At 33.4% G+C, this 27,034-nt stretch overlaps 2 protein-coding genes and 1 long non-coding RNA gene across 5 annotated transcripts; 2 read left to right on the plus strand and 1 right to left on the minus strand.

Moving 5' to 3' along the window:
• The first annotated feature begins 443 nt into the window (after nucleotides 1–443).
• On the plus strand, nucleotides 444–1,977 carry LOC104897529 (uncharacterized). Its single transcript, XM_010684414.4, has one exon. The coding sequence runs from the start codon at nucleotides 878–880 to the stop codon at nucleotides 1,688–1,690; it is 813 nt and encodes a 270-aa protein (XP_010682716.1). The 5' UTR covers nucleotides 444–877; the 3' UTR covers nucleotides 1,691–1,977.
• A 776-nt stretch (nucleotides 1,978–2,753) lies between these two features.
• Nucleotides 2,754–25,465, minus strand: LOC109135373 (uncharacterized). Of its 3 annotated transcripts, none has more exons than XR_007275772.1 (4): nucleotides 24,675–25,465; nucleotides 19,467–19,844; nucleotides 15,861–16,738; nucleotides 2,754–3,890 (listed from the first exon to the last, which is right to left on the minus strand). It is a non-coding gene; the product is annotated as an uncharacterized LOC109135373 (long non-coding RNA). The 3 variants fall into 3 exon arrangements; XR_008969749.1 differs by having other exon boundaries at nucleotides 15,845–16,738; XR_008969748.1 differs by lacking the exon at nucleotides 2,754–3,890 and having other exon boundaries at nucleotides 14,481–16,738; nucleotides 24,675–25,040.
• On the plus strand, nucleotides 19,765–23,796 carry LOC104897530 (hypothetical protein). The gene is made up of 5 exons (XM_010684415.4): nucleotides 19,765–19,911; nucleotides 19,995–20,061; nucleotides 20,715–21,466; nucleotides 22,611–22,896; nucleotides 23,477–23,796. Exons 1-5 carry the CDS (start codon nucleotides 19,906–19,908, stop codon nucleotides 23,494–23,496), a joined length of 1,131 nt encoding a protein of 376 aa, XP_010682717.1. The 5' UTR covers nucleotides 19,765–19,905; the 3' UTR covers nucleotides 23,497–23,796.
• Nucleotides 25,466–27,034: the final 1,569 nt, after the last annotated feature.

A 27,034-nucleotide genomic window follows, 5' to 3' on the forward strand; every position in this document is an offset into this window, starting at 1 on the left:
ATTGTGATCACCCTTATGGGTGTTTTAGGGGGTGTCTCTTGTGTAGACACCTCCTAGTTTTCTCTCTTTATAAAAAATAAAAAAAAATCAAAGTAAAATTTGTGAATATCGTCAAAAGTCAAAATGGTAAGATATCTCTTCAGATCTGATTCTAATTGTGTCATACATGTTTTCTATCAGATACTAAAACCATAATGCAAATGGTTCTGAATCCAATTTCGGCGATTTATAAATGTAAAATCTTCTCATTTTTTTTCTAGGATCATTGAAGGACTAAGGTAAGTCATATCAACTCTAGTAACGAACATAATCCAAGTGAATTCAAGACTTAAATTGAACAACCAAATTTGTAACTTTATTTTTAATTTTTAAATTAACTACTGTATGAACAAGTCAGACTATCTGATATAATAATCTTCAATGTCCTTCTTTTTATTATACTTCTTTTGTTTTGTTTTAAATACAATATTAGACTTTTGATGAAAATTAAAATAATTAAATGTTGAAAAAAAAGCAATATTGATCAAGAGAACTACTCTTGTGATCTCCAAAAATATCTAGACTAGAGTTGTTCAATATTTCAATTACAAAAAAAAGTTCCCTCCTCACCACCAAAATCTCCACAATTATTTTTCTTTCTCCTTTATATTTCCTTACTCACCAAGGCAAAACCAAAACACATACCTCCAAAGTAAAAATAAAAAACTAAAAAAAAGCAAAGAAACCCTACCCATTTCATCATCCCCTTTGTCCTTAGCCTCCCTCTATCTATCTTTCTCCATTCCATCAAATTTCCTCCTTTTACTACACTTCTCCCCTTCATTCTCTACACCACCTTTTTTAAAAAAAAAAAAAAAATTAAAAATCCGCCATTAAAATGAAGCTCAACAAAAGCAAAAACAAAGGCAAAGTTCATCCTTCTCCTACTTGTTGTTCAAGCAATGATAATGACCCAATCTCATCTTTAAACCACCTTCTTCCTACAGCAATTCTTACTCTAATCTCCATTCTCTCTCTTCAAGACCGTGAAGCTCTTGCTTATATGATAACTCACTCTTTAAAATCTTCCAATAATCTTAACTACCCAAAGAAAAAATCCAACAAAAGAAATTATAATAATAATTACATCCCATCAAACTCTTCTTCTCATACATCTCCTAGCTTTGATTGTTGTTGTTTTGATTGTTTCTCTCATTTTTGGAATTTATGGGATTCTTCACCTCATAGTGAGCTTATTCATCAAGCCATTGAAGCTTTTGAAGAACATCTTTCTTCAACCGAAATCAAAAAGAAAAACAACAAAAACAACAAAAGTAGTCATAATAGTAGTAGTAAGAGGAGAGAGAATAATAATCATAACAATAATAAGATGGTGTGTTCTACTGCTGCTGCTGACGTGGAGGAGAGAGATTCACTAAGTGGGTCCACTTTGGTGCCGGTGCAGGAGGTTGTGGGTGATGATGTGGAGGTTGTGAGTGTGGTTTTGGATGACGTGGAGGAGAGAGAAAATGAGGTGGAGGAAGAGTGTTCTCCGGTAGCCGGTGATGGTGAAGAGGAGGAGAGAGAAAGTGGGACCCAGAAGAAGATGTTGCAGCAACAACAGCATAAAGGGTTGGCGAGGAAGGTACTTCCGGATTTCATTGGATTGTTTCATTCTCGTTTATGGAACCTTTGGGGTCCGAATGTGTGAAAATGAAAGTTAAAAAATTTTTAAAAAAATTTGAAGAAGATGATGAGTCAGATTATTCCCTCTTATCATTTCTTTTTGTTTTCATTAAATTTCTTAATCTTAAAGAAGGTCTTTTTTTTTATGGGGGGGGGGGAATATAGATGATGTTATTAGGAAAGGAATTTATGTGTTGTTGTTAATGGGTTTATATTATACAGTGTTGTTAATGTTGGTAGTTGCAATACTCGGATGTATTATGTATACTTCAGATGCATTTGAATAGTGAAGTTTTGTCATTTTTGTTGGTAGTAATATATTTATATTTGCTTCAAAAAGTAGAAAAAATTGTATCTTCTTTTTCCATTTCTTCTTTATGAATGGAGCATGAGGTGTGTCATCCTGTGTGGATTAGGTAAATTTGAGATTCCTCGCCATACTTATATTTTTTCCCTCAAAAGAAAGAAAAAATAGGGTAAATATATTTCTTATTAGTGTTCTTAGTTTAACTTGTATATTTGTCATTACACATTTGAGTATTAATATATATAATTACGTGTAGAGTAGTATAATGTTATAAAGATATAATATTATGTTTTTCTCATTTATTAGAAAAATTAAGAAGATTTTATGTAGTTTCGAATAGTGGTAAGATTTCAGGTAGTCATTTATTAGAAAAATTCAGAAGATTTTATGTAATTTCGAATAGTGGTAAGATTTCAAGTAGAATCATCAATAAGGAATGAATAGAGAAAAAAATTTAAGGCTAGTGTCTTCGTTTAACTTGTATACTTGTCTTTGCACATATATGAGTATTAGTATATATAATTGTGTGTAGAGTAGTAGTATAATGTTATAAAAATATACTATTTGTTTTTCACATTTATATTAGAAAAATTAAGAAGATTTTATGTAATTTTGAATAGTGGTAAGATTTCAAGTAGAATCATCAATAAAGAATGAATAGAGAAAAAAATTCAAGGCTAGTGTCTTCATTTAACTTGTATACTTGTCATTGCACATATGTGAGTTTTAATATATGTAATTGTGTGTAGAGTAGTAGTATAATGTTATGAAAATATATTATTATGTTTTCACATTTATTAGAAAAATTAAGAAGATTTTATGTAATTTTAAATAGTGGTAGGATTTCAAGTAAAATCATCAATAAGGAAATAACAGAGAAAAAAATTCAGGTCTCAGAGAAATAATATTTCATGCTAGGCATAAAGAACATGCAAAATTACTAGCACTAGCTAATTTTTGTTCTTTTAAACTAAAAGTGACCCTTTATTTTTCTTATATTTGCTAATATTGAGTTGTGAGTTTTATTTTCCCCAATTACAACTTACAAGTTTTGAAACTCATGAATAAAAATTCATGCAAATCACCAAAGTTTATCCTTGTTCGGTGGAATCTCGTTGTATCTCCTTGTCCAAATAGATTTTAAAATGTTGTGTTTTGGGGATGGAACTTAGGAGGTGGCTCATTTTTATAGTAGTAATAAAGTCGGTATAAGATTTTTTGTTCGAAATTATCTCTAATTTTTCAAATTTTTGCGGAAACTACTTTATAAAATATTTTGTTTTTACAATTTTGTTGTTGACAGCTATTTATTTCAGTTTCCGACGTTGACTTTTATTTTTTTTGGTTTTTAAATGTCACGTCATATTATTTGATCTCTTCAAACCCTTTTTTAATGTTCCTTCTCATAATTTTCTATTTCCATATGTGCTCGCGCTTTCTCTCTCTTTCATATCTTTGTAATACTTTATAGTGAAAGTATTGTGTCAGACCGTCTGACCTTAAGAATTGGTCGGACGGCCTGCCACTTCAAGTTTTTCACAAAGCTAATACAAAGTATCTGATACTGCTCATCTCCAGTTCGTATACTCTGTTTGACACATCATTATTTATATCCATCATTATCCTTTCATTATCGACATCTCGTCCTCTTCTAGAATATCCTCGTCGTCGGAGTTCGTCGGCGACACCGTCCTCAGCGCGGCAACCGGAGGCGCGCAGCCACCGTAACAGGTGTCGGCGTAAATGAAAGGATATACTAGTACTACTATGTAATAAAAATCCACATTATAATCATCTGAATATAGAATATATATGTAGAAATATATGTAGTAATCCAGATTTCCTACTCTGCTTTAGTTGGTTGATCATTTCGCATTTGGGATGGCACAATATCCTGTAGAAGTCCATCATCTCTAACCTGAAAAATTAAAGTAGAGGTTAGTTTTTGTTTTCTTTTCAGTTGGACTTTGTTTTCTTTCAGTTGGACTTTCTTTTTTTTCAGTTAGACTTTCTTTTCTTTCAGTTGGACTTTCTTTTCTTTCAGTTAGACTTTCTTTTCTTTCAGTTAGACTTTCTTTTCTTTCAGTTGGACCAACTGAAAGAAATAATGGGCCAACTGAAAGAAATAATGGACTAACTGAAACAAAATGAAGACTACCTGAAGAAAAATGTAGACTACCTGAAAAGGAATAAAGACCAACTGAAACCCAAGTAAGTCTAACTGAAGCACAAAAACCCACTGAAAAACAAAGAAGACTAACTGAAAACAAAATGAAGACTACCTGAAAAAAAATTGGAACCACCTGAAAAAAATGAAGACTACCTGAAAAAAAATTGGAACCACCTGAAAGTCGTCCGACCAAGATTATGGTCGGACGAGTCCGACACAATACGTTCTCTACTTTATATCACTAATTTACCATTAAATTTCTCTTCTATTTAAACTAAAATTGAAACAATCACCCTTTCTCTCTCTTTCTTATCTTTGTAATACTTTGTATCAATAATTTACCATTAAATTCCTCTTGTATTTAAACTAAAATTGAAACAATCACACTCCTCAATCACTCTTTAAGTCTTCTCGAATTTCAAATAATTTCTACAACGATAATTTTATTTTTCTCACAATTTTGAACTTAAAAGTCAAGGTTGAAAATCGACATAAGATAATTGTCAACAAAAAAATTGTAAAAATAAAATAGTTTGGGGCAATAATTTTTTTAATAAAGTAATTTCTCATAAAAACTTAAAAATTAACTATACTTTGAGAAAAAAAAAATCCAAAAAAAAAGTTCACTTGGGAGAAAAGTTGGAGGGTTCGAGGTCAGAAATGATATTATAAATAATGTTATATTGTTAGTGATGGAGTAGTAGTAGTAGGAATAGCTGACCGTATTACGAAACCCCAAAAATGTGTCACGCTTTCACTCGTAGTAGAATTATGGACATGGTAGTAACCTTTATTATATTCCCGCCTAGCTTTTCTTTCCTCGAGTTCCAAAATTTACTCGAAAAGAAAGAAAGGAGAAATGCGAATTCCCATACCATCCCATTTTTTTTTTATTATTTGTTTAGTGTAGTGGGACTGGGAGTGTCAAGTGTGGGACTGAATGAGGCCTATAGATTGTGGAGTCGTGTTTTAGAAGTATTAAAATGTTTTTTGTAGTACGACACTGGTACAGTGCTACAGTAGTACTAACATTTATTTGGTCACTTAAATCTGCCTTTGTTTCTCTAGTAGCCAATACTTGGACCGTGGCGAATTTAGCAGGGCACCCAATGAGTAATGACCCAACCCAATTTAAAAGGGAAAGAATAATAAAAATCAGGCCCGGAGCTGGGCCTGAGCATTGTTAATATTATTATCGCTAGATTTATACCTTCATTATTTGGATTCAATCTGCGTTTGATTGGATATAAACTGGGTTTTCAAGTAACACAATTTGCAATGAAAAATCTATATCTCTACTATATATTAAAAGGTCTACTTATCAAAAGAAGGATGACATGTGACACTATTCATTATATATGCGTCATGTAGCTTCGCCACGTCATCTTAAGTGCTAGGTAGATCACGTAATCTTACAAAATAAGTATGGTTTGTCACTAGATTTGAACATGCGACCTCTTCCAAAGGAAATTTGTCCTTTTCATCTCAACAAATTTTTTTTTAGTGCTTTTTAAATCCATATAATGTTATTTATTCATTGCAAACATAAACTAAATTAAATATTATTTTTTTTAAAAAAAATTAATTTTTACAAGAGTGTAAAAATACATATCAATTGTGAAGAATAAAAAAAGTAACACCCTGGGCAACGCTCGGCAACACACTAGTTAATATATTAAAAAATGTTTCTAAGAATGTTTATGTGTCATGTGACACTTTTCTTTAATGCTCTAATACAAATGCTGTATTTTCATGTCAAACCATTCAACTAAAAAAAAATGATATTTTATAGTTACTAATTATAGAACAGTGAAAACTTAACCACTGATCCAACATAGCATTATTGTTTAGTATTTTAAAATAAAATCTAATAAGATCTTGTAATTATATCTCATTAAAAAACTACACGAGTAGTTAGATACCTATATTAATGGTAATGAAAGACATAAACTCTTACTCCAATTTCTTGCATTCTCTAAAAAAATGACATCTCACAAGACAAAAATTTACAAAAAGAAACAACCACTCACTAAGCTATGCAAAAAAAGAAAAATGGAAGCGAAAAGGATAAGATGAATAAGAGGAGAGTAAAAAGTTGCTAAGGAGGAGGAAAGAAAATTTGTTTTACTTTCTTTATTAAAGCTAAAACTGAAAGTGATACATTTAAAAATTAATACCTTAAGTCACATAGTCCCCGTTCACATTTATATAATATTTTTTGTCTTTTTTCTCCCTCCTCTACTTCTTCTTCCCCCATAACCACCACCCTTCAGCCCCCGTTGCCACAACCACCCCTCACCCTACTCCCCCAAGGCCCCAACAACAGCCACCCATCCCACCCTTCGCCTCTCTCCTTACCCCCTTCGCCCCTCACCTTCCTCGCTCCTCACCATTCTCCTCTACCTTCATCCCGGCCACAATGTGCATCCCTCTCTGTTGTGCATGTACATGTTATGTTTTGATGATGAAAATTAATATAATATGTTGTAGCATGAAAGTATGTAACAGTTGCAACAGATGCATGAAGAAAGAAATTGATGAACGAAGACTTTGAAGAAAAGAAGAATCAAGAATGAAGTTCGAGTTTATAATTTCTTAGAATAGTAACTTTAGATTCAAATGTAATATGCTTAGTAATATGCAATGTGCTCAATATAGAAATATAAAGTTAATATAATTATTATCTTCTTTGAGTTAAGAAAGTAAATAATTATATTAAAATTATATTTCTATATAAAAAGGAAATAAGTTTTCTAAATCAGAAATCAAAAGGGATTAGGAAAATAAGTTTTTGATAAAACCGAGTTAAGAAAAAGATTTTAATAAAAATCAGTTTTTGATAAAAACGTGTTTTTCTAAAGAAAAGATTTTCATAAAACAAGTTTTCAAAGAAAAGATTTTTTATAAAAACAGAATTTTATAAAACGTGTTTTAGGAAAAAGATTTTACAAAAATCACGTTTCCTTAAAACGTTGTTAAAAAGTTTTTTATAAAACCAGATTTTCCAAAACGTGTTTGTAAAGAGTTTCATAAAATCAGATTTTGTTTTGGAAAATATCTTTTGAGTTGAATAGAAAATCTGTTATGGAAAACATATCTTTTTAAAGATAAAGAGGAAAAAGATAAAGATTGTTTTCTAAAAGAGAATTAAATCCCTTGAATTAAGGAAATTGGAAGATATCCTTGGAAGGATATTCGTCCAGTCCATACTCTATAAAAGGGATTCATAATTCACTTTTAGATCTTATTTTCAGAGAGAAAATCGAGTCTAAGTAAAAAGCTGAAAACTATTTCCTTGGCACTGAGCTAACACTGAGCTGTTAGGTTTAAGTTACTATTTCACAATTGTAATTGTCCTCTATTTGCTTGACTAAGAAGCACATCTTTGAGGATCGTTCTTTTCTGTAACTTTTACATTATTGAGAGTGCCAACACTTAGAGTTAAGTGTTGGGGGAGTCATTACTAGGGTTAGTAGTGAGGGGAATCGTATTGTATCAAGAGTTTGATATTATAGGATTCAAAGAAATAAAAGAGTTTTTGTTTCTTGTGGACGTAGATCTCAGAGGTGAGATTGAACCACGTTATATCTTGTGTCAAATCTAATATCTTTTAAGTTTATTATTCGCAAAAACGAAATTAGCAATTTTCGAGTGTTCAGCTCAGAGCCTGGCACTGAGCTGTGAAAGGATTTTTGCGAAAATCGATTAGATTTCGTCACTCAATTCAACCCCCCCTTCTTGAGTGTTCCCTTAGGTTACAACAAGTGGTATCAGAGCAGGCTATTCTCGTAAGACTCACATCTAGAGAATAGAAATCATGAACACACAAGATGACTTTCGGACAAGTATTCCAAGTGTCCAATTTTCAACGGGAAAGATTATGGATGGTGGAAGACAGGATGAGGATCTACATTCAAGGTTCTGACTTTCAATGCTGGAGAATCATAAAGACTGGACCTCTTCCTATTCAAAACAAAGATGAATGAGGAACCTGTTCGACAAGGAGGAAGATGAGTACAATTCTGTTGACTAGGAAAGGCGAAAAGAATTTCAAAGCTATGAGTATTCTCCAATCTGGAATTGGACCTGATGAATATTCAAGAATCTCGCGTGCACCACTGCTAAGGAAATTTGGGACACATTGGAATTGGCCATGAAGGTACAAACGAGGTAAAACAGTCTAGGATAGATTTACTAGTCACATATATGAATGTTCACAATGATAAGGAGAATCTATTAAAGATATGTTTACCAGATTCACACTAATAACTAATGAACTAAGATCTTTAGGAAAAATCTATTCTTCTGAAGATTTAGTTAGAAAAGTGTTAAGAAGTTTGACTAATAAATGGCTTCCAAAATAACTGCTATTCAAGAGGCTAAGATTTAACAAAACTCTCACTAGAACAACTAATTGGTTCTTTAATGACCATGAACTTGTTTTAGATCCTAAATCAAATGAACCAAAGAATAAAGGGTTGGCCTTAAAAACTGAAGTAGAAACGGATGATAGTGAAAGTGATGAAGAAGTAGCGTCTCTAACTAGAAAGTTTCAAAATTTCTTAAAAGAGAACAGGAGCAACAACTTCAGGAGAAGTGGAAACTTCAAAGGTAAAGGCACTACTTCTAACCCTAAGAAAAGTGCTACTAACTCTGGTTGTTTCAAGTGTGGTGAGTTGATCACAGGATTAAAGAATGCCTTGTGGATGAAGAAAAGCCTAGGAAAAACGAGAGCAGTCAAGAAGGAGTACAAGAAAGCCATGATCGCAGCAGTCTGGGGAGACTCGGATTCTGACGAAGATCAGTGCCACGCTCAGAGCCACGAAGCAAAATTATGTCTGAATGCTGTACAGACCACTCTGAAGACGGCACTGAGCCATGACGACTCACATCTATGCTTGATGGCTAAAAGTTCGAACCCTCTTGAAGAGGAAGAAGACAGTGAGGTAAGTCTAACTTCTTTAAAACCTTCAATTCATCTTCTTTCCAAAAGTAAGCTTGTCATATTGCTTGAAAACGTAATTGATGATTGTCAAAACATGAATGATAATTTTGATAACATGAAAAAGGAAATAAAAAATTTGACCAGGCTAAAAATTGGATTAGAAACAGAATATAAGGAATTGCTGAAAGAAAACAAACTCTAATAAAAGGATTGACGAGAAAGACTTAGAGATAAACACACTAAAACAAAAAGACTCTAGTTGATAATCTCGTAAAAACTCAGTGCCAGTCACTGAGTTCCAAGCTGAAAATCTAGTCTTGAGGAACAAATTGAAAATTAAATCACGAGTTGAATGAACTTAAAAACTCAAGACAACAATCTTAAATTGTTCCACTAGCTCCAGTGATGGCAAAGATAAGAGAAGAGTTGGATAAAGTTAAAAAGACTTAGAGACTTCCCGAAAAAGAAGTAGTATTTAAATACCTCAGTTGAATTTTTGGAATCACAACTTTCTATTGCTCGAAAGATGCACGAAAAATGGACTAATGGGATGAATGCTCTAAATTACTTAACTTGGCACCACAAACAACATGAACAAAACTGGATTAGGATATACTGACCAGCAACCCAGTGCCAGGCTCAGTGCCAGACCCTTCGAAAGAGACTTTCGAAAGAGAAAATATGTGGGCCTTCCTGAATATCTAATTTGCAATTTTTGTGGTAATAATGGTCATCTAATTGACGACTGCAACAAAAAGAAAAATCGAATTGCAAAGAATGTCAAACATGTTACTCAAATCTGGGTTAGGAAAGACATACTAGATGCTCAACGTAAGAAAAAGGACCCAAGCAATATGGGTTCCTAAAACAAACAAGTGATCATGTAGAAAAAGGTAACATAGCCCTTGAATTTATATGTACTGAAGACCAAATAGCTGATATTTTCACTAAACCACTTGCTCGTGAAAAATTTGAAAAACTTATATTAGCTTTGGGATTGATTTCTGGTACTTAGTTGAATTGTATGTTTATTTGACCCCTTTACATACTTAAGAGTTCGAAAGATTATATCTACACTAAGTCAGACTTTTGATTTAATCCAAGACTCCTGAAAAGGCTATTGATGCTGTCCTGATAACCTACACCTAAGTTGCTTTAGAAAAATTCCATGACAAATCTCCAAAAGTATCATGTTTTCAAAAATATCCATTTGATGTTGCTTTAATAAAACTAAATTAATTTCAAAAATTGGTTTTCAAAATTGTTTTTTTAAAAATGTATGCGAGGTCGTTAGAGGTGCATAGTGAACTCAAAGCCCAAACACAATCTCACCACCAACTTAAACCAAACAAGTAAACCATCCCCCATTAAACCCGTCAAACGCTTCAAAACCTTTGCTTCAAAATCCTCAGCCACGAGAAAAAAAAAAAAAAAAAAAAAAAAAAAAAAAAAAGGACCCAGAACACTCCCACAAAAAGATGCCGGCCACGAAAAAAAAAAAAAACCGTCCAAGAAAACCCCTCCGACAAACATTCCGGCCCAGTACAAACCCACCACAAGATCGTCCCTGAACACGGCGCCAGCGACTTTTTATGAAAAAAAAAAAAACCGTCCAAGAAAACCCCTCCGACAAACATTCCGGCCCAGTACAAACCCACCACAAGATCGTCCCTGAACACGGCGCCAGCGACTTTTTCTTGTCGCCCACCGCCTTCTCCGTCTACTTCCGCTGCTACGACTTATGGTGCCTCCTCCTCTTGCAAACGAAAAGGTGCGGATTCCTGTAAACCCCAATCTCCTTCTAAGAGACCAAAAACTTCTCCGGTCAAGATTCTGACTGAACGTGTTTTTCCGACTACTTGGTTAAAACGTCCGGCCTTTAAGTTTTTGTTGGATGAATTGAGAATTCAAGGATGGATTAAATTGCTGGGTTATAACGATGGAATTTATGAATATGAGGTTAAACAATTTTATGAGAATTTGGTAGTAAGTGATGATTTGGTTTTATCCTCTGTTATTAATGATGTTGTGATTACTTTAATTGTCACAAAATTGGCTGAAGTTTTGGGGGTCCCTTTTAGTGGATTTTCGGAATTACCATACCAAACATGGCCTTTTTGTCAGGGATTGACAACGCCACTATTAGTGTGGGGTGCTTAATGGTGGTGGAAGAAGTTCATGACATGAAGAAACAACTGCAGCATCTACACCATAAACACCTTTCCTTTTATCCTAGTCCTACTATGTAATTTTGTCTATGCCTTGTAGTTTTTCGAAAAACATGTCGGTTTTTGTTAAACTGTTTTGATGCTTTTTGGATGTTCTTGGATTATTTTGGAGATTGTGAATTGGTGTTGGTTGTAGCACCAGCATCACTAGCTTATTAGTTGAGCTATTGGATTATTTTAAACTCTTCTGATTGTGTGAATGATTTTTTTGTCTTTATGTACTTTTTGAGAAATGACAAAAGGGGAAAAGAAGGTATATAATATTGACTTTGTGTCTTGATGATATCCTAGGTTGAGCTAATGTGAATTGAATATATAAATGAGCATGTAGGACAAGTGAATAATTGAAAGCTATTAATCTGATTCACGGATAGGTTCTAAAGGGTAAATAATCAATCCATGCATTGTTTGAGGGGGAACAAAATTCAATATGCATACTTTAAGGGGGAACAAATGTTATTTACAAATATTAATTCATGGTTTTCATCATCAAAAAGGGGGAAATTGTTGTGCATGTACATGTTATGTTTTGATGATGAAAATTAATATAATATGTTTAGCATGAAAGTATGTAACAGTTGCAACAGATGCATGAAGAAAAGAAATTGATGAACGAAGACTTTGAAGAAAAGAAGAATCAAGAATGAAGTTCGAGTTTATAATTTCTTAGAATAGTAACTTTAGATTCAAATGTAATATGCTTAGTAATATGCAATGTGCTCAATATAGAAATATAAAGTTAATATAATTATTATCTTCTTTGAGTTAAGAAAGTAAATAATTATATTAAAATTATATTTCTATATAAAAAGGAAATAAGTTTTCTAAATCAGAAATCAAAAGGGATTAGGAAAATAAGTTTTTGATAAAACCGAGTTAAGAAAAAGATTTTAATAAAAAATCAGTTTTTGATAAAAACGTGTTTTTCTAAAGAAAAGATTTTCATAAAACAAGTTTTCAAAAGAAAAGATTTTTTATAAAAACAGAATTTTATAAAACGTGTTTTAAGGAAAAAGATTTTACAAAAAACACGTTTCCTTAAAACGTTGTTAAAAAGATTTTTTATAAAACCAGATTTTCCAAAACGTGTTTGTAAAGAGTTTCATAAAATCAGATTTTGTTTTGGAAAATATCTTTTGAGTTGAATAGAAAATCTGTTATGGAAAACATATCTTTTTAAAGATAAAGAGGAAAAAAGATAAAGATTGTTTTTCTAAAAGAGAATTAAATCCCTTGAATTAAGGAAATTGGAAGATATCCTTGGAAGGATATTCGTCCAGTCCATACTCTATAAAAGGGATTCATAATTCACTTTTAGATCTTACGTTTTCAGAGAGCAAAATCGAGTCTAAGTGAAAGCTGAAAACTATTTCCTTGGCACTGAGCGTAGCACTGAGCTGTTAGGTTTAAGTTACTATTTCACAAGTGTAATTGTCCTCTATTTGCTTGACTAAGAAGCACATCTTTGAGGATCGTTCTTTTCTGTAACTTTTACATTATTGAGAGTGCCAACACTTAGAGTTAAGTGTTGGGGGAGTCATTACTAGGGTTAGTAGTGAGGGGAATCGTATTGTATCAAGAGTTTGATATTATAGGATTCAAAGAAATAAAAGAGTTTTTGTTTCTTGTGGACGTAGATCTCAGAGGTGAGATTGAACCACGTTATATCTTGTGTCAAATCTAATATCTTTTAAGTTTATTATTCGCAAAAACGTAAATTAGCATTTTTGAGTGTTCAGCTCAGAGCCTGGCACTGAGCTGTGAAAGGATTTTTGCGAAAATCGATTAGATTTCGTCACTCAATTCAACCCCCCCCTTCTTGAGTGTTCTCTTAGGTTACAACACTCTCGCCTCTCCTTCCACAACATGCAACCTAGCCCACAAACCCCGCAATCCCTTTCCTCGAGCAGCCCTTCCCCATACCCCCAATACAATCTCCCTTCCTCCTCTTCTGCTGTGCAATTTTTTACAAAAAAATTGGATTCACCATGAAATTGAACGAAAATTTCATGTCTACCATGATGGAACCGACCATTTTTTCTATTCCACCCAAAAAAATTGGTTCCTCCATGGGGTTACCAAACTTGTTTTCAATTCTACCATGGTAGAACCAGAAAAAATGATCGATCTCACCATGGTATAACTAAAATTTTCTTTTGGTTCCAACTAAAAAATTTTAAATTTTTATCTTTTTGATGTATAAGAAGTTTATTTTTAAAATTTAAAATACTTATAAGAATACGAACGATGTTTAATATTACAAGTGGTAAGTAAATCCCTTTCTATTAGATAAAGAATGTACATCAAGAAATATAGTACTAGTGGATATCAAACCAGTACAACAAACAATCTTTTTCAATTCCTTTGTAAAATACCCCCTCAAATGAGCCCTCTTATCTTATTTTAAAACGACAAAAACTTTATGTAAAAATGTATTTAATATATCATCATAATTGTTTAAACAAAAAGAAAAAAGTTAAGTTAATGTTGCAGGTTTTCAAAAACGAAAGTGTTGTATTCGTTTTACAATAAACATGTTGTAAAAATAGAGGAAATATTTTTATTTTTAATTGTATTTTCGACTTTTATTTGAGTTATAATGTTACATATGTTATCTGCTAATTAAGATATTTTTTAATGTCTTAATAAAGTATATTCCATCTGCTTTTTTTTAATTCACTCAATTCACTTTGGGGGAGAACGAAGAAGAAAGTGTAGAAGCATGAAAGAGAAATAGAAAAGTGAGAGAGAAACTACAAAGTAAGTTAAAATATTAAAAATTATATGAAATAAGTGGAAAAAAAGGACAAAATAGATATGACATGTTAACAAAATTAGAAAAAAAATGTGTAGATTAAAAAGAAGCAGACCAAAAAAAAAGGTGTAAATTAAAAAAAAAAAAATTGGAGGGAATAGTAACTACTAATAAGTAATCTTTTTCCCCTTCGAAAGGTTTTCTCTTCACCTTATTTCTTCCACGATCTAGCTTTCCTTTCCCACTTCGAGAGGTTTTGTTAGGGGAGCTTGCCATGACCCTTACAGGCTTCCGTCAAGCTCCCCTCCCATCTTGTTTTGTTTTCAATATTAGTCCATCCGTTGTGATGGCTACAGTCCCCTATTTGGGGTTAGTTAATTCCACCAAGATTATGACGGGGTAGTTTGTTAAAGGGTATTTGTGCATCTTTGTATAGATCAGTATCCCTCTAGTTAGTGGAGTTTGTTCATTTGCAAGTTTGGGTCATAGTTTTCGTTGGTTGAAGTCTAAGACTATCACGATGAAGTTATTGAAAACTTGGATATAGCCAACAGAGTGAGATCCTCAATGTTATTCTCCAAACTATATCAAAATGATTGAAAACAAACAACATACACTACTACACTGCATTGTTTGGTTTGGTTCATTGTAGTTTCATCAAAGACGAATTTGGTTTTGATTTGATTATATATTTTTCTGATAACTATACTATACATGTCGTTTGACCTTCAATTAGTGAAATCTCTCTTTTCTTAAAAAAAACTAAAATATTTGTTTTGATTTTTTTATTAGTAATGATTACATCATAGAATTTGTACGGATCATGACTTGTGTCCCCTACCACCCTCTCCTACAATGAAGTTAGTACTATTACTCATTAATCCAAACAGCCAAAAATGTTAAATTTCTTCGAAAATTTCAGAAAAGCAGTGCAGTTAAGTATGAATGGAGTCACTGAGACCATGAAAATTAGTGTAACACTAAAAAATAGAAGTATATAGAAATTACATGCTCAAATGCATTATACACATGGAAAAAAATAGATTTATGGGTGTGGATGGAATGGATGTAACATACTATCAGCAATTCTAAAAAGAAATATCACTGATAGGTGATAGCTATTTGGCAATTAGCTAGATCTTTATTCTCCGAGTATAGTGAGGCAGTTTTTGTAAGTTGATTTTGTGTGGGTCCACAACCGTCATTATCTTTTAGCTAACTACTCTAAATTTTCTCATATTAGAGTTTTCTCCTTCAAAGTTGTTTTAGCCACCCATGGATCTATGATAATCCAAACTCCCAAGTGCATCTAAACAATTTGGGACATAACCGAGAAACACATGCTCTCAAGTCTCAAATGATTTAGCAATATTTTCATGGGGAAGAATCTACCTATTATTACTCAAAATTTGGCCAATTGCTGCATTTAATAGAGCATAATGCGATAATTATATAATGAAAATAGAGCATAATGTAATCTGGTCACCTTAATAGTTTTAGGTTTAATAAGTTTAGATAACTTTAGAAGAAATAAGGGGACGAAAATGCATCCATGATTTCAAGTACATCTAATAATAATTCGACGTGGTTTATTTAAGAAGGCATCACTACATATCAGATGCATCCGAAAACCAGTGACCAAAAGAGCCTAGGAAAAGATCAATAACAACAGAATACAAAGGCATAAAAGAAAGCCAGGCCCCCCATAGTTTTGATAAAGTCTCATCAAAGACATTATAAGAGCGTTAGAAGAAAACAACAAGAAAGAACATACCATAAATAGTTGTTACCTGATTGTTCTCCACCAGCGTTAGCCTGTAGGAGGTTACTTTACTGCTGATATATGCTCATTCAAGTCTGTTCAATCCCTGTGAGAATAGTAGAATACAAGTTTTTCTCTCTACAGTGAAATTTTACCAAATAATAATAATAATGAATGATAATGATAACGATAATAATAATATCATCACTTCAATTATACATTTGAAAAGACAAAGCAAGAAAGAAAAACCAACAGCCAAAATCCAACAATTGTCAACAAAGCTTTCAAACACATAATGCAGACTGAAGTAGTCTATGTCATCGACTTATACCATGTACATAATGCAACAAGAACAACTCTTCAATTTCTCTTTCTTTGCTGTGGAAATTAAGAAAAACCCTATTCATTGGCATGCGATGATTAAGAGTGTTATATGACAATTAAGAGTAAAGTGTACATGTTAACTACCCTTAGGAATAAAACAATATAGTTTTGTAATGGTAGGGTACTGTTTGGGCTCCATAAAGGGTCAGCCCAAAATCTCTACCGCATCATTATAAGTTATTAGACATGTGGCACAGTGGGTCCTACGTGAGAGTTGACCTAGCTCTAAGGTGTCTAGGGATCCACAAATGGGGCTGGAAAGGCTAATTGCCTAAAAAGGCAACATAGCCATTGATCTCAAGGAAAGCCCATCACATCAATGTTGCCGGTTTGAGAATTAGCAATACTATAAATATCACTAGTGTCATCAATAAGGAGGTATTGAATTCTCACCTAACAAAACAGAGCATATCTCGACACTTTCTCTCTCTACATCAACTGGGTGTCGACGCGTCGTAGGGGCGATCCCAGAACCACCTCAGATAGTTCAACTTTGTCTTTAGGTTTCCGGCGTATGATCAACTAATTCAGGCAAACCTTCTTAGTGACCTACTCAACTCAGCACACATTAACAATCCATAATTTCTAGACATAAACAAGTACAATGGTATACTATCTAATAGTAGAAGAAAGGTCATAATAAAAGAGTACACATAAGCTATCCTTAGGGGTTTCGGAATCACCTTTAATGCTAAAGTCACATATAGAACCGGTAAAAGTAAAGTATTGAATTCTAGGGTATTAAAACGTACTTGAGTAAGCATGTTGAGGGGTTTTTATAGTGACAATTCAGGTTTGTGTTGGGTTTCTCAGGCTAGTTAGGAAGAATCTTGCTAGTCATACCTGCTACACTATGGGTGATGGTATTACTTTCCTAGTAGTTTCTGCTATTCGACCGACTGCCTCAATCGACATTCTAGGCCAGTAATGGGGATAAGTCTGGGTACTTACCCATACGATGGTATAGTTTGAACTGAAGGATGCAAAGTTATACATTAGTGCAGTAAAAAGACAATCAGACAATTAATAGAGTATCAACAATTAAATGCCTTAGTTTAGTGATCTCAAGGCTATGTCTCCCAAATAAGAGCTTCAACAGCAAATGCCATAAAGTGCAAAATTGCACCTAACCCAAAACGCGAGCAAAAGAAAAGAGGGCAAATAAATAAATGAATGGGTATAAACATGCAACGTAAGCTCTATAATAACCATCTTGTACTAAACAACGAATCTAAAAGATCAACACACAATATACCCTACAAGATTAAAAGAAAATAAATCGCTAGCTTTCCTTATGCATTAGTTGAGACTTTAATGTTTATGATGTGATCAACAAAACCACAATTCATAGCTTTTGAGTGGGATTGGTTCCATAAGAAACAATCAAGAAAAATAGTAATCAACTAATATTCATAATATTCACCCTTTGTCTCAGATCTCAATAGGCTTAAGCAAGCTTTTCTCACAAACCCTGAAATGCCAGCAACTCCATCTCATTTACTTATGATCAAGGTTCTACAACAAAGGAAAATGTTAACACTAATATTCATATTAATACACTGTTGTTATGATGCACGCGTGTGATGTCAGCATAACATCAGTAGATCTCATGTTAACACTAATGTGAGACCGTCTTTTAAAAGAATATGTGATTCCCATATAGTATTTCATATTATTACTACATTGTAAGTGGCACTTCAGATCAGATAGCTGAGGTTGTTCAGGATTAACAAATTTTCGCTAATCCTTGGATCAACTTACCTCGGAAAATATGATATAAAGACATCTGAAAGTGTTCTTGGTCTACTCCCAGTGACATCCTAACTTATTATTTGCAGCGTATTTGCTTCATGACGACATATTGAGTCCACTCTCAAAGATGAGTCTATGTCTATTCACCAATCAACAATATATACATTGTGTCATGTGTGACCAACTACAATCAATTAGCAAAATTTCTTGAAGATAAATATCAGCAATCCCCAAAATTTCAGCTCGGGAGATGACTCAAAAAGTGCAAGTGAATCAAACTTCAAGAAGCTGCCATATAAAAGTGCAAGTGAATCATAACGCAGTAAGATGCCATGATAGTAGGTCCAATACGTGTGCCCAAGCTAGGTAACAAAGCATAACAATATCTGACACATAAAAGTGTGCTCCAATAACCAGGTAAATTCCAATTTACAGGTGGAGTGACAAAAATGTACCAAAATTTTGGCAATCAAGCACATAATGAAGCAAATGCAAAAACCCAGCTGCAAGTTCGCGTTCATATCCAATATCCTCAAATATGATGAAGTACATGAGCTGTTGATCTCATCTTACCCAATTCTTATGATATCTCCTTGCAAAACACCCCTGATATGAATCACATGAGTTTTTTAGCTAGTTAAATTACAAAAACAGGAATTTGAATGTTCTATCTCTTTATGAAACGATTTTTGTGGTTAAAGCTGATTTAATTTGACTCTTAGCTTCTATAAAAATGAAATTATTAAGTAAATTTAATAAAGAACTTTCTTAGATTAATGTACAGATGATATTTTCACATTGTACTTCAAACATTTAATGCCTATATAATTGGGGAAATAGTAGTCAAAATTAGCAAAATTTGACCCCCCACATCAATATGTGACCATTTTTTGTGAAAGGACATGTATCTTGAAGATTGGTTGAGACAAACCAGCAATGTTGCTGAATAAAAAAAGACCAAGCTCACTAAATATGTTGACGCAGCTGAATTATCAAAGAAAGAAGACATGAAGTTCAGTGGCACGAAGAATTATTGACACAAAAATCTCATGAAGCTGAAAACAACTTGTACACCTAGCATATGTCTCTTGACAAATGATGTTTTTTTACTCTAAATTCGTACTCTAGTGCTTAAGAAATTAGCACCAATAAGTAACTAGATTTTTTTTCCTATTGCAGTATTACACCCAATAGTGTTACCCTCTATCACACATTGGAAATACGGGTTAATTCTTAATTCTTTTAAGGTAGCACCACTCTCTCCAATATAACGATTTATGTCACTTGGATTCTTCATTCCACATTAACTACACATGTCGGGTCCCGACACTCCGGCATGGGTATGGTTAGCTAACACTTCATGGGCCAAAATAATAGAAATCTTTCATAAAATAGTCAAGTCAAAGAATTGAACACATACTCATATCCAACACAAGTACCTGAGTAAGTCATGGTAAGTAGATAATTAAAAAATCTTACTAAGAAGTAACTTGCATACCTGGAAGCACAGACACGTGCAACATGCATTTCGAACGTGATCATGTTTTTGCATGTATTTCAGCTCTTACGTGGGTGAATTACTTTCCACATGCAGAATAAACTAGGTAATCAACCTTGGCAGTGAAGCTCATGTCTATTTCTAGCTCATAGTATCAACAGCATGAGGGACCCAAAGCCCACTCCCCCAGTGGTAAAATGATTCAACAATGACAAATGAGACCCAACCAGGAAGTTGTACATTTCTCCGTATCCTTCTTCTTGTCTTCTACTTAAGTCAGAGCTAGAATCATGGATATGTTCTACCATCTTAATAATGAAAAGCAACTTGTTCAGACAACTGTGACCTTTTATCAAGATTACTCCCTTTTTATCCTCTCTGAAGAAAAAAGAAGGAAACTGAAACTGATCAGACAGACATCAGCTTGAAGACCGAAAAAATGAAGGTAGGTTCAATTATATTTGCAAAGACAAAAATAATAATTTCTGAGTGCTAAATTTTCAGTGTTTTCTGCTATGTCTGTTGTAGTTATTAACATGGATGCATCGCAAGTTTAAACAAGGTAACAGCGAAACATTGAAGGAATGTCCCATGGGTAAGTTTCTGATGCTATGCAACAATTTGATCCTCTTGTCATATCTCTCTTACAGCAAATTCATCAATCTCCTTCCAGCTTGTACTAGTCTTGTGCATCAATTTTTGTGAAGTACCAACATACCATAATACCCTCTGACATGTAGTGGTGCCAGAAGATACAGTTTGACAGTAATCTTGTGAGCAGCATAGAAAGACAACAAATGCCTTAGTTAACACAAAATACCGTCCTATTAATCCTACATGATTCATGCATGCCCCGTTAAGTCCTCAACTGTCAATACCTCCATTTTCTTTTGTAATAAAGTAAGGGGAAAGATCCTAGTGGACCGGCACCTCTCACAGAGTCAACACCCAGTCTAGCTTAACAGGTCAAGCCCCATGAGAGCAAGGATCGGTTAGAAAGGGATAAGGGAATACCCATCCCCAGGAAGCCTATAGCAGGGGAGGGGGGTTGATCCTATGACCTCGAGGTCATGAGGAATGCTCCTTAGTCCTTACCATTCAGCCAAGCATATTACAATTTGAATTAGGCTTTTCTTCAAAACAGATACTGAGCTTTCTAATTTCAAAATTTTACCGACTATTCAAGTCAAATATACATACATGGGAAAGTTCTTGAATTATAAAGCAGCAAACTCTACCATTTTTCAGGCCAATCGTTGCTTGATGATCCTCACTTTTATCAAAAGCAAATCCAAGGGAGAAAACGAAGATCATCATTTACGAGTGTGGAGACATCAAAGTTTGCAGAATACGAAAGAAAATCATCAATTGATGAATTTCCGGAGTACTTTGAAGGTTTTCTGGCAATCGGGACTCTTGGAATGAGAGATTCAGTGATCTCAGAGCCCGAGACACCAACGTTTGCAGTGTCATTTGAGAAATTAGCTGAAGGAGAAGCCGAAGTGACAGAAAATGAATTAGCACTCATCAATGATGAGTTAGAGAGGGAGCTTGCTGCTGAAGCTAAGGATGATGGTTACACAGATTCCTCAGGAAGAAACAGTCATGTTAGCAATGGAAGAATCAGTCATGCTAGTACCATCACTCTAAGTGGCAAACCATTGGAAATTCCAGAAAGTACAGGAAATAATTTGATGTACTGTCCACTACAAGAATATCTGTTGGGATCAGCTGTCGATTTGCCAGAGAAGGCAACAGCACCGAAAAAGGAAAACCGGACATCACTGGGTGAGCTATTTGAGAAGCACAAGGCAGAGGAAAGCTCAGAGGTCAAATGCAAACGTGGGGAGAAGAGGGAAGATAAAGATGGTGATAAAACTGCTTCCATGAACCTCATGAAAAAAATACTGACAAAAAAGAAAAATGCACTGCATGCTGCTTCTAGGAACTCAACTCGTGGAACTGCTGAATCTGCTTCAGCAGAGCCAAAACTGTGCAAGGTAATTGACTTATTTAGTGCAATAAACGTACTGAGTTCCATGTTAACCTAAAGGCAAAAGCACATACTTCACTGAAAATATATATAATTGCACAAAAGAGATTGCAGAATAGCACTGAACAACTTATGGTTATACAATTTCACACAAGTATATTTTTTTTTTTTTGGTGGAAATACGAGCAATACAAGTATATTATTTAAAGAATATTTTCCTCACAAAATTTTTGTTATATTGTCTTGACACTATCAAATAAAAGACTACTTGTTTTCTCTGCATCTTGATCTTAAAAGATTTATTATACTTCCATATAATTCTGATGGTATATTTCTAGTATTTTGTTGCTCTGAAGTTGTTCTGTTCAACTAAGTTCAGATAACTTAAATTCAGTATAATATAACACACCCCAAATAACTAGTAATGTTCATCAAATCAATGGGGGAAAAAGGCAAAAGGCAGAACTTTTTGCAACAGCGTCATTAAAATATTATCTTTCTAAATTTAAAGAAGAGAGACAAGTAGACAACATTTCAAACTCCCCCTTTTTCTGGTAATATTTAAGTTTAAACCATTCTGTAATTTGTGTCACAATGTTACTAGTGGGAAAACATAGAAAAGTAGTAGTGGAAAAAACTCAAGGTACCAGAAAAAGTGAAGAGAAAGAAATTAAGCTCCATGAGAGGATCACTGTCATGTTAGTAAGCAACTAATGCAACAAGCCAGTCATATAAACCTGTATATGAGAAGTTGAAAACTTATATAACGCAAAGGAGTGATTGCGAAATCACATAAAAGCAGAATAGAAGTTCATGAATTAGAATACTTCAGCTATGAACACTTTATCCTCTCTTGTGAGCTATGAGTATCCTTTTCCATCCTAAAACCACTCATGAATTGGTAAACATAGTAGAACTGAAGCACATAGCAGAAATCATTGGTTCTTAAGAACTTAGCACGTGAAACTATAACCTCCACTGCTTTATGTAAGCTTTCATTTCTAATTCTCTGACAGTTCATCAATCATTGTTTAAGGAGAGAAGTGAAGGGAACGTAAGAAATTGCGGACTTCTCAGAAAGCATGTCATTTGCACATTGACAATCTAGGTTTAGGTCTCAGACTTCTCTGCCTAATAGTATTTCCATGCAGATCCTGCAGAAATTTCACAAGAAAGTGCATCCAGAATGCTTGATATCCACAGAAAAATCCAACAAAATGCATAATGCTGGGATCAAGAACATGGTACCCTGGGATGCGGGCTATTATAAGGATGAGCATGCATTTCGTGATGAAAGCACCACAACTTTCTCTCAGAAACCAGGTCAAAGTGGCTATATGCTTTGCAGGAAGAGCATTTCTAACCCAACTCAGTTCTCAGAGGATGGGAGTGATTCAAATGGCAGCAGGGAATGCTGGATCAAAACTGATGCAGATTGTAAGTCACATGCATGACATATCATAATCTATCATATTTCATTAGTGATGCTGTTTTTCTTTAAGACTACAGTTCAATCAATCTAGAGTCAATCTGCATTATTCCGACTTTTTAATATAGCTCACATAACCAAATTAGATACTTAACAATCAGAATTGGGCTTTTCAAATGGATGCATGGACTTGGGTTTTAAATCTGGCCCTAAAAACATGCAAAAGTTGCGTAGCTGAGTAAGTCTAATACTTGGCCGAGTACGTATTTTTCTATATAGTCCAAAAAGAACAGCAAAACCCATTACCTTTTTTCTCTTATTTCACAAGGTCTACTTAGCGTTTCAGTTGATCTTTTGACAAAGAACTTTGGCATGAATTATATTATAGAATATATTTAATTTATAATGGTCAATTCTCATCTCTAAGGAATCAGTTATTAACATTAGCACAATAGCACAAAGCCACCAAGACCTTTTGAAATAGCCTTGGAGTCTATTGAACTATTGACTCCACAATGCATTAGGCATGAATTTCAGTTTTGGTTCTTGCAATATTCTAACACAATAAGATGTACAACTATTTTGTAGACCTTGTTTTGGAGCTGTAGAAAGCAGATCCAAGAATGCAGCTCTGGCGATTCCATCATGATGAACTACTATACATCTTTGTGTGTGTAATGCTATATATTCATGGATGAATGTCCCTAGTATATATTCGACAAGTATGTTGAGTGGCTGAGCTTGAAGCTAGATACAATTAATAGCAGCAACTCTGGCGCGAAACTATGAATCATCTATCAGTCTATGTAATATTGCAGTTGTGTTACTTCCTAGTAAGTTGTTCTTTATTATGCTTGGATATATAGTAAACTCTCCTCGTTTACACAAATAAAATAGTCGTTCTACTACATATAGTGTTATTTAGACTTTCACAGGTACCTTAACTGCAATTATCACTTTCATTTACCCTCTCTAGTAGTGACATTCAAATTAAGAGCCACGGTAATTGCCTAACAGAGTAACACAGTTATAACATGACGCGAAAAGTCTATTACGCTCTTACAGTCACTTAACCAAATAACTCTAGTTTGGTTTATGGATGTGCATACATTGGTAGAAATGTAGAATAGCCTATTGTTAGTTGGTTACACAAATAGAACTTTCCTTGAAAATAACAGGACATGAACAACTGTATTGCCTTATTGGATGAAAGCACTGCTGTGATGCTATCGCCTCCAATGATTACTTTGTCAACCACGCTTTCCTTCTCTTATAAATCAATACAAAATACACTAAATCCAACTGAATTTGATCACTCCTTAACCTCAGTAGACAGACATCATACCACCAAGACCTGATGCATTAGCCATTCACCTTCCTAAAATTCACAAATCACAATCGTCGAATTTGCTCCGTATGAGAGATCGATGAAGACCTTATTTAGAAATCTTCATTACTCTAGCTCAAAAATCAACTACTCCGTAGGATTCAACATCTTTTTTTAAAAAAAAAAAAAAAAAAAACAGAGGCACTACTTCATAATCACAGTTTTCAATGTCGCAGTTAAGCTGTCGGTGCTAATAATTCTAGGTCACAATTTGAAAGATAATAATAACACTAAAATTTCAGGCGATGAAATTTGCAAGTTTTGTCAATTATGTGTAACCAAAACTATATCTGAAAACATCACATAATATCCAATAAAAAGGAAACAGGAAACATTAAGATTCAATTCTAAGGCGAAATTCAATCAACGTGATTCAAGGAAGTGTTGATAGAATCTTACCAATTAGGTATTGAACAACCATTTCTGAAATTTCTGAGAACTTCAATGCCTTCGATCATAATTCTGTCGTCTTTTGATGAGCAACAATCTCTCTCTCTTTCCTTCAATTGTTTAGAAAATTTACAGTTCTCTGAATTGAGAATTGTCGCTGTTTGATTTACGGAAGAATTCGCCGAACTTCAGTTTTTGAGAGCAGAAAACTTGTTTCTGGCGGGAAGAATGGTTTCAACTTTGAAAGTTGAAGTTGAAAGTATTGAAACGGAAGAAATTAGTAGTTTTTTCCCCTCTTATATGTCTCCTTGCAAATTAGGCCCCGTTTTTTGGACAGGAAGACACTGAACAGAATTGAAAGGATCTAAAATGTACGGAGTAACTGAACGGAAAAGAAGTCCAAAAGAATAAAGTCTTAATTGCAATTTGTCAAACTTGAGTTCCATAAAATGTATTTTGTTTGTTTTTTAGTTGCAACAAATGTTTTTTTGCACAAATATTAAGAAAATAGGAGAGAGCGTAACATTTGACCCAATTACCTATACTTTTTGCATATGGGATAGGTAAAATGGGGATAAATTGGTCAAATTACAAGTTTACAACCTTTATCAAGAAAGGAAATATTGCAACTAAATAAAACATCTATATATAGAAATTGTTGCCACTAAAAAAATAAAGAAAGTATAACTGTCGTAGGATGATTTAATCTACTAGCTCTCATTCGTTTTATTTTGATTAATATTAATATTGTTTAACGGTCCAAAATTGTCCTCGAATATTGTATGTGACTTTCAGAAAGAAAAAAAAAAGGTGACACAAGATAAAATTGCAAATTGTACTAGTTAGTTACAGTCCTAGTATGGACACTCTTAGGGTGCGTTCTCCTCAACTTAAAAAATTAAGTTTCAGGTCCAATAAGTTCAGATAAGTTGCAATAAGGTCCAATCAGGGCAATAAGTTCCAATCAGGTCTAATAAGGTCCAATAAGTTCCAATCATGTGCAATAAGTTCTAATCGGGTCTAATGAGGTCCAATAAGTTTCGATCAGGTCTAATAAGGTCCAAATAGTCAATGTGCAATAAACATTTGTACTATTGTCCATTATTTTATTATTCATAATTTCATACCACTATTAGCTGATTATGTTATTATTAGAATTTTAATTAAAGTACCACAATGATTATATAGTATTATACTTGTATTAGTGTCTATTATTTTATTAAATATTTGTATTACTGTCTATTATTTTATTATTCATATTACTATTAGTTGATTATGTTATTATTAGAATTTTTTATTAACGTACCACAATGTATAGTACTATACTCCCTTCGTTTCATTTTAATTTACTCATTTCACTTTAGGAGAGAACCAAGGAGAAATTACAAAAATATGATAGAGAAACTGAAAAAGTGGAGAGAGAAACAGAAAAGTGGGAGAGAGAAACAAAAAAGTGGATTAAAATATTAAAAGGTAAATGACATGGATGGAAAAAGAGGGGAAAGTAGATGTGATATGTTACCAAAAATAGAAAAAGCAACACTGTGTAGATTAAAAAGAAACAGACGAAAAAGGAAAGTGTGTAGATTAAAAAGAAACGGAGGGAGTACTTGTATTATTGTCTATTATTTGATTATTCATATTACTATTAGCTGGTTATATTATTATTAAATAATATTATAATCATGGTCAAATAATTAAGGTTAACAATAATAATCATTATAATTACAATATTTTGTAATTCGTCTTTAAATAAGGAGTTAATGCATTCTACTACCTTCAAGTAAATGAAAGTGGAGTGAGAATTTTTCATATGTGCCAATTTTAACTTGTTAGCAATAAATATTAATCAACTTTTGATTTTCTACTAGTGCTTTATAAAATCAAAACAAGACTATTAGATACATTAGTGGTGAAAGTTATGTCTAGGCAAATATATAAATAATACTCCCTCCGTCCCATAATATAAGTCCTGTTTCCTTATAAGGTGTCCCAAAATATAAGTCTTATTTCTATTTTCAATCAATAATTATACCCAAAATACCCTTATGAAAATAGTTTAATTCCCAAAATGTCATCATAATTTCAGCTTCCAATGCACCTTATTAATGACAAAATGGAATCTTTTACCTCATTAAACTCCTCTACACATTAAATCATGCAACATTAAATGATAGTTTTTATTTTTTGTTAAAAAGAAAAAAGCAATGTAAGTGTTTATCAATAAAAATAATTTTTTTTATTCAAATAAATCAAGATTCCATTTAACCTTAATTCCCGCGTAAAAACAGAATCAGGACTTATATTATGGGACGGAGGGAGTAATTTTTTTTTTGTTAAATTATTTATCATAAGAGATAATTAATAAT

Source organism: Beta vulgaris, chromosome 6 (genome assembly GCF_026745355.1).
Source record: "Beta vulgaris subsp. vulgaris cultivar EL10 chromosome 6, EL10.2, whole genome shotgun sequence".
Taxonomy (NCBI): domain Eukaryota; kingdom Viridiplantae; phylum Streptophyta; class Magnoliopsida; order Caryophyllales; family Amaranthaceae; genus Beta; species Beta vulgaris.

Coding starts and splice junctions, on each gene's coding strand:
- LOC104897529 (XM_010684414.4), top strand. CDS start 878: ATGAAGCTCAACAAAAGCAAAAACAAAGGCAAAGTTCATCCTTCTCCT.
- LOC104897530 (XM_010684415.4), top strand. Junction 20,062..20,714: donor ATTGAAGGAATGTCCCATGG/GTAAGTTTCTGA, acceptor ACCATTTTTCAG/GCCAATCGTTGCTTGATGAT. Junction 21,467..22,610: donor CAGAGCCAAAACTGTGCAAG/GTAATTGACTTA, acceptor ATTTCCATGCAG/ATCCTGCAGAAATTTCACAA.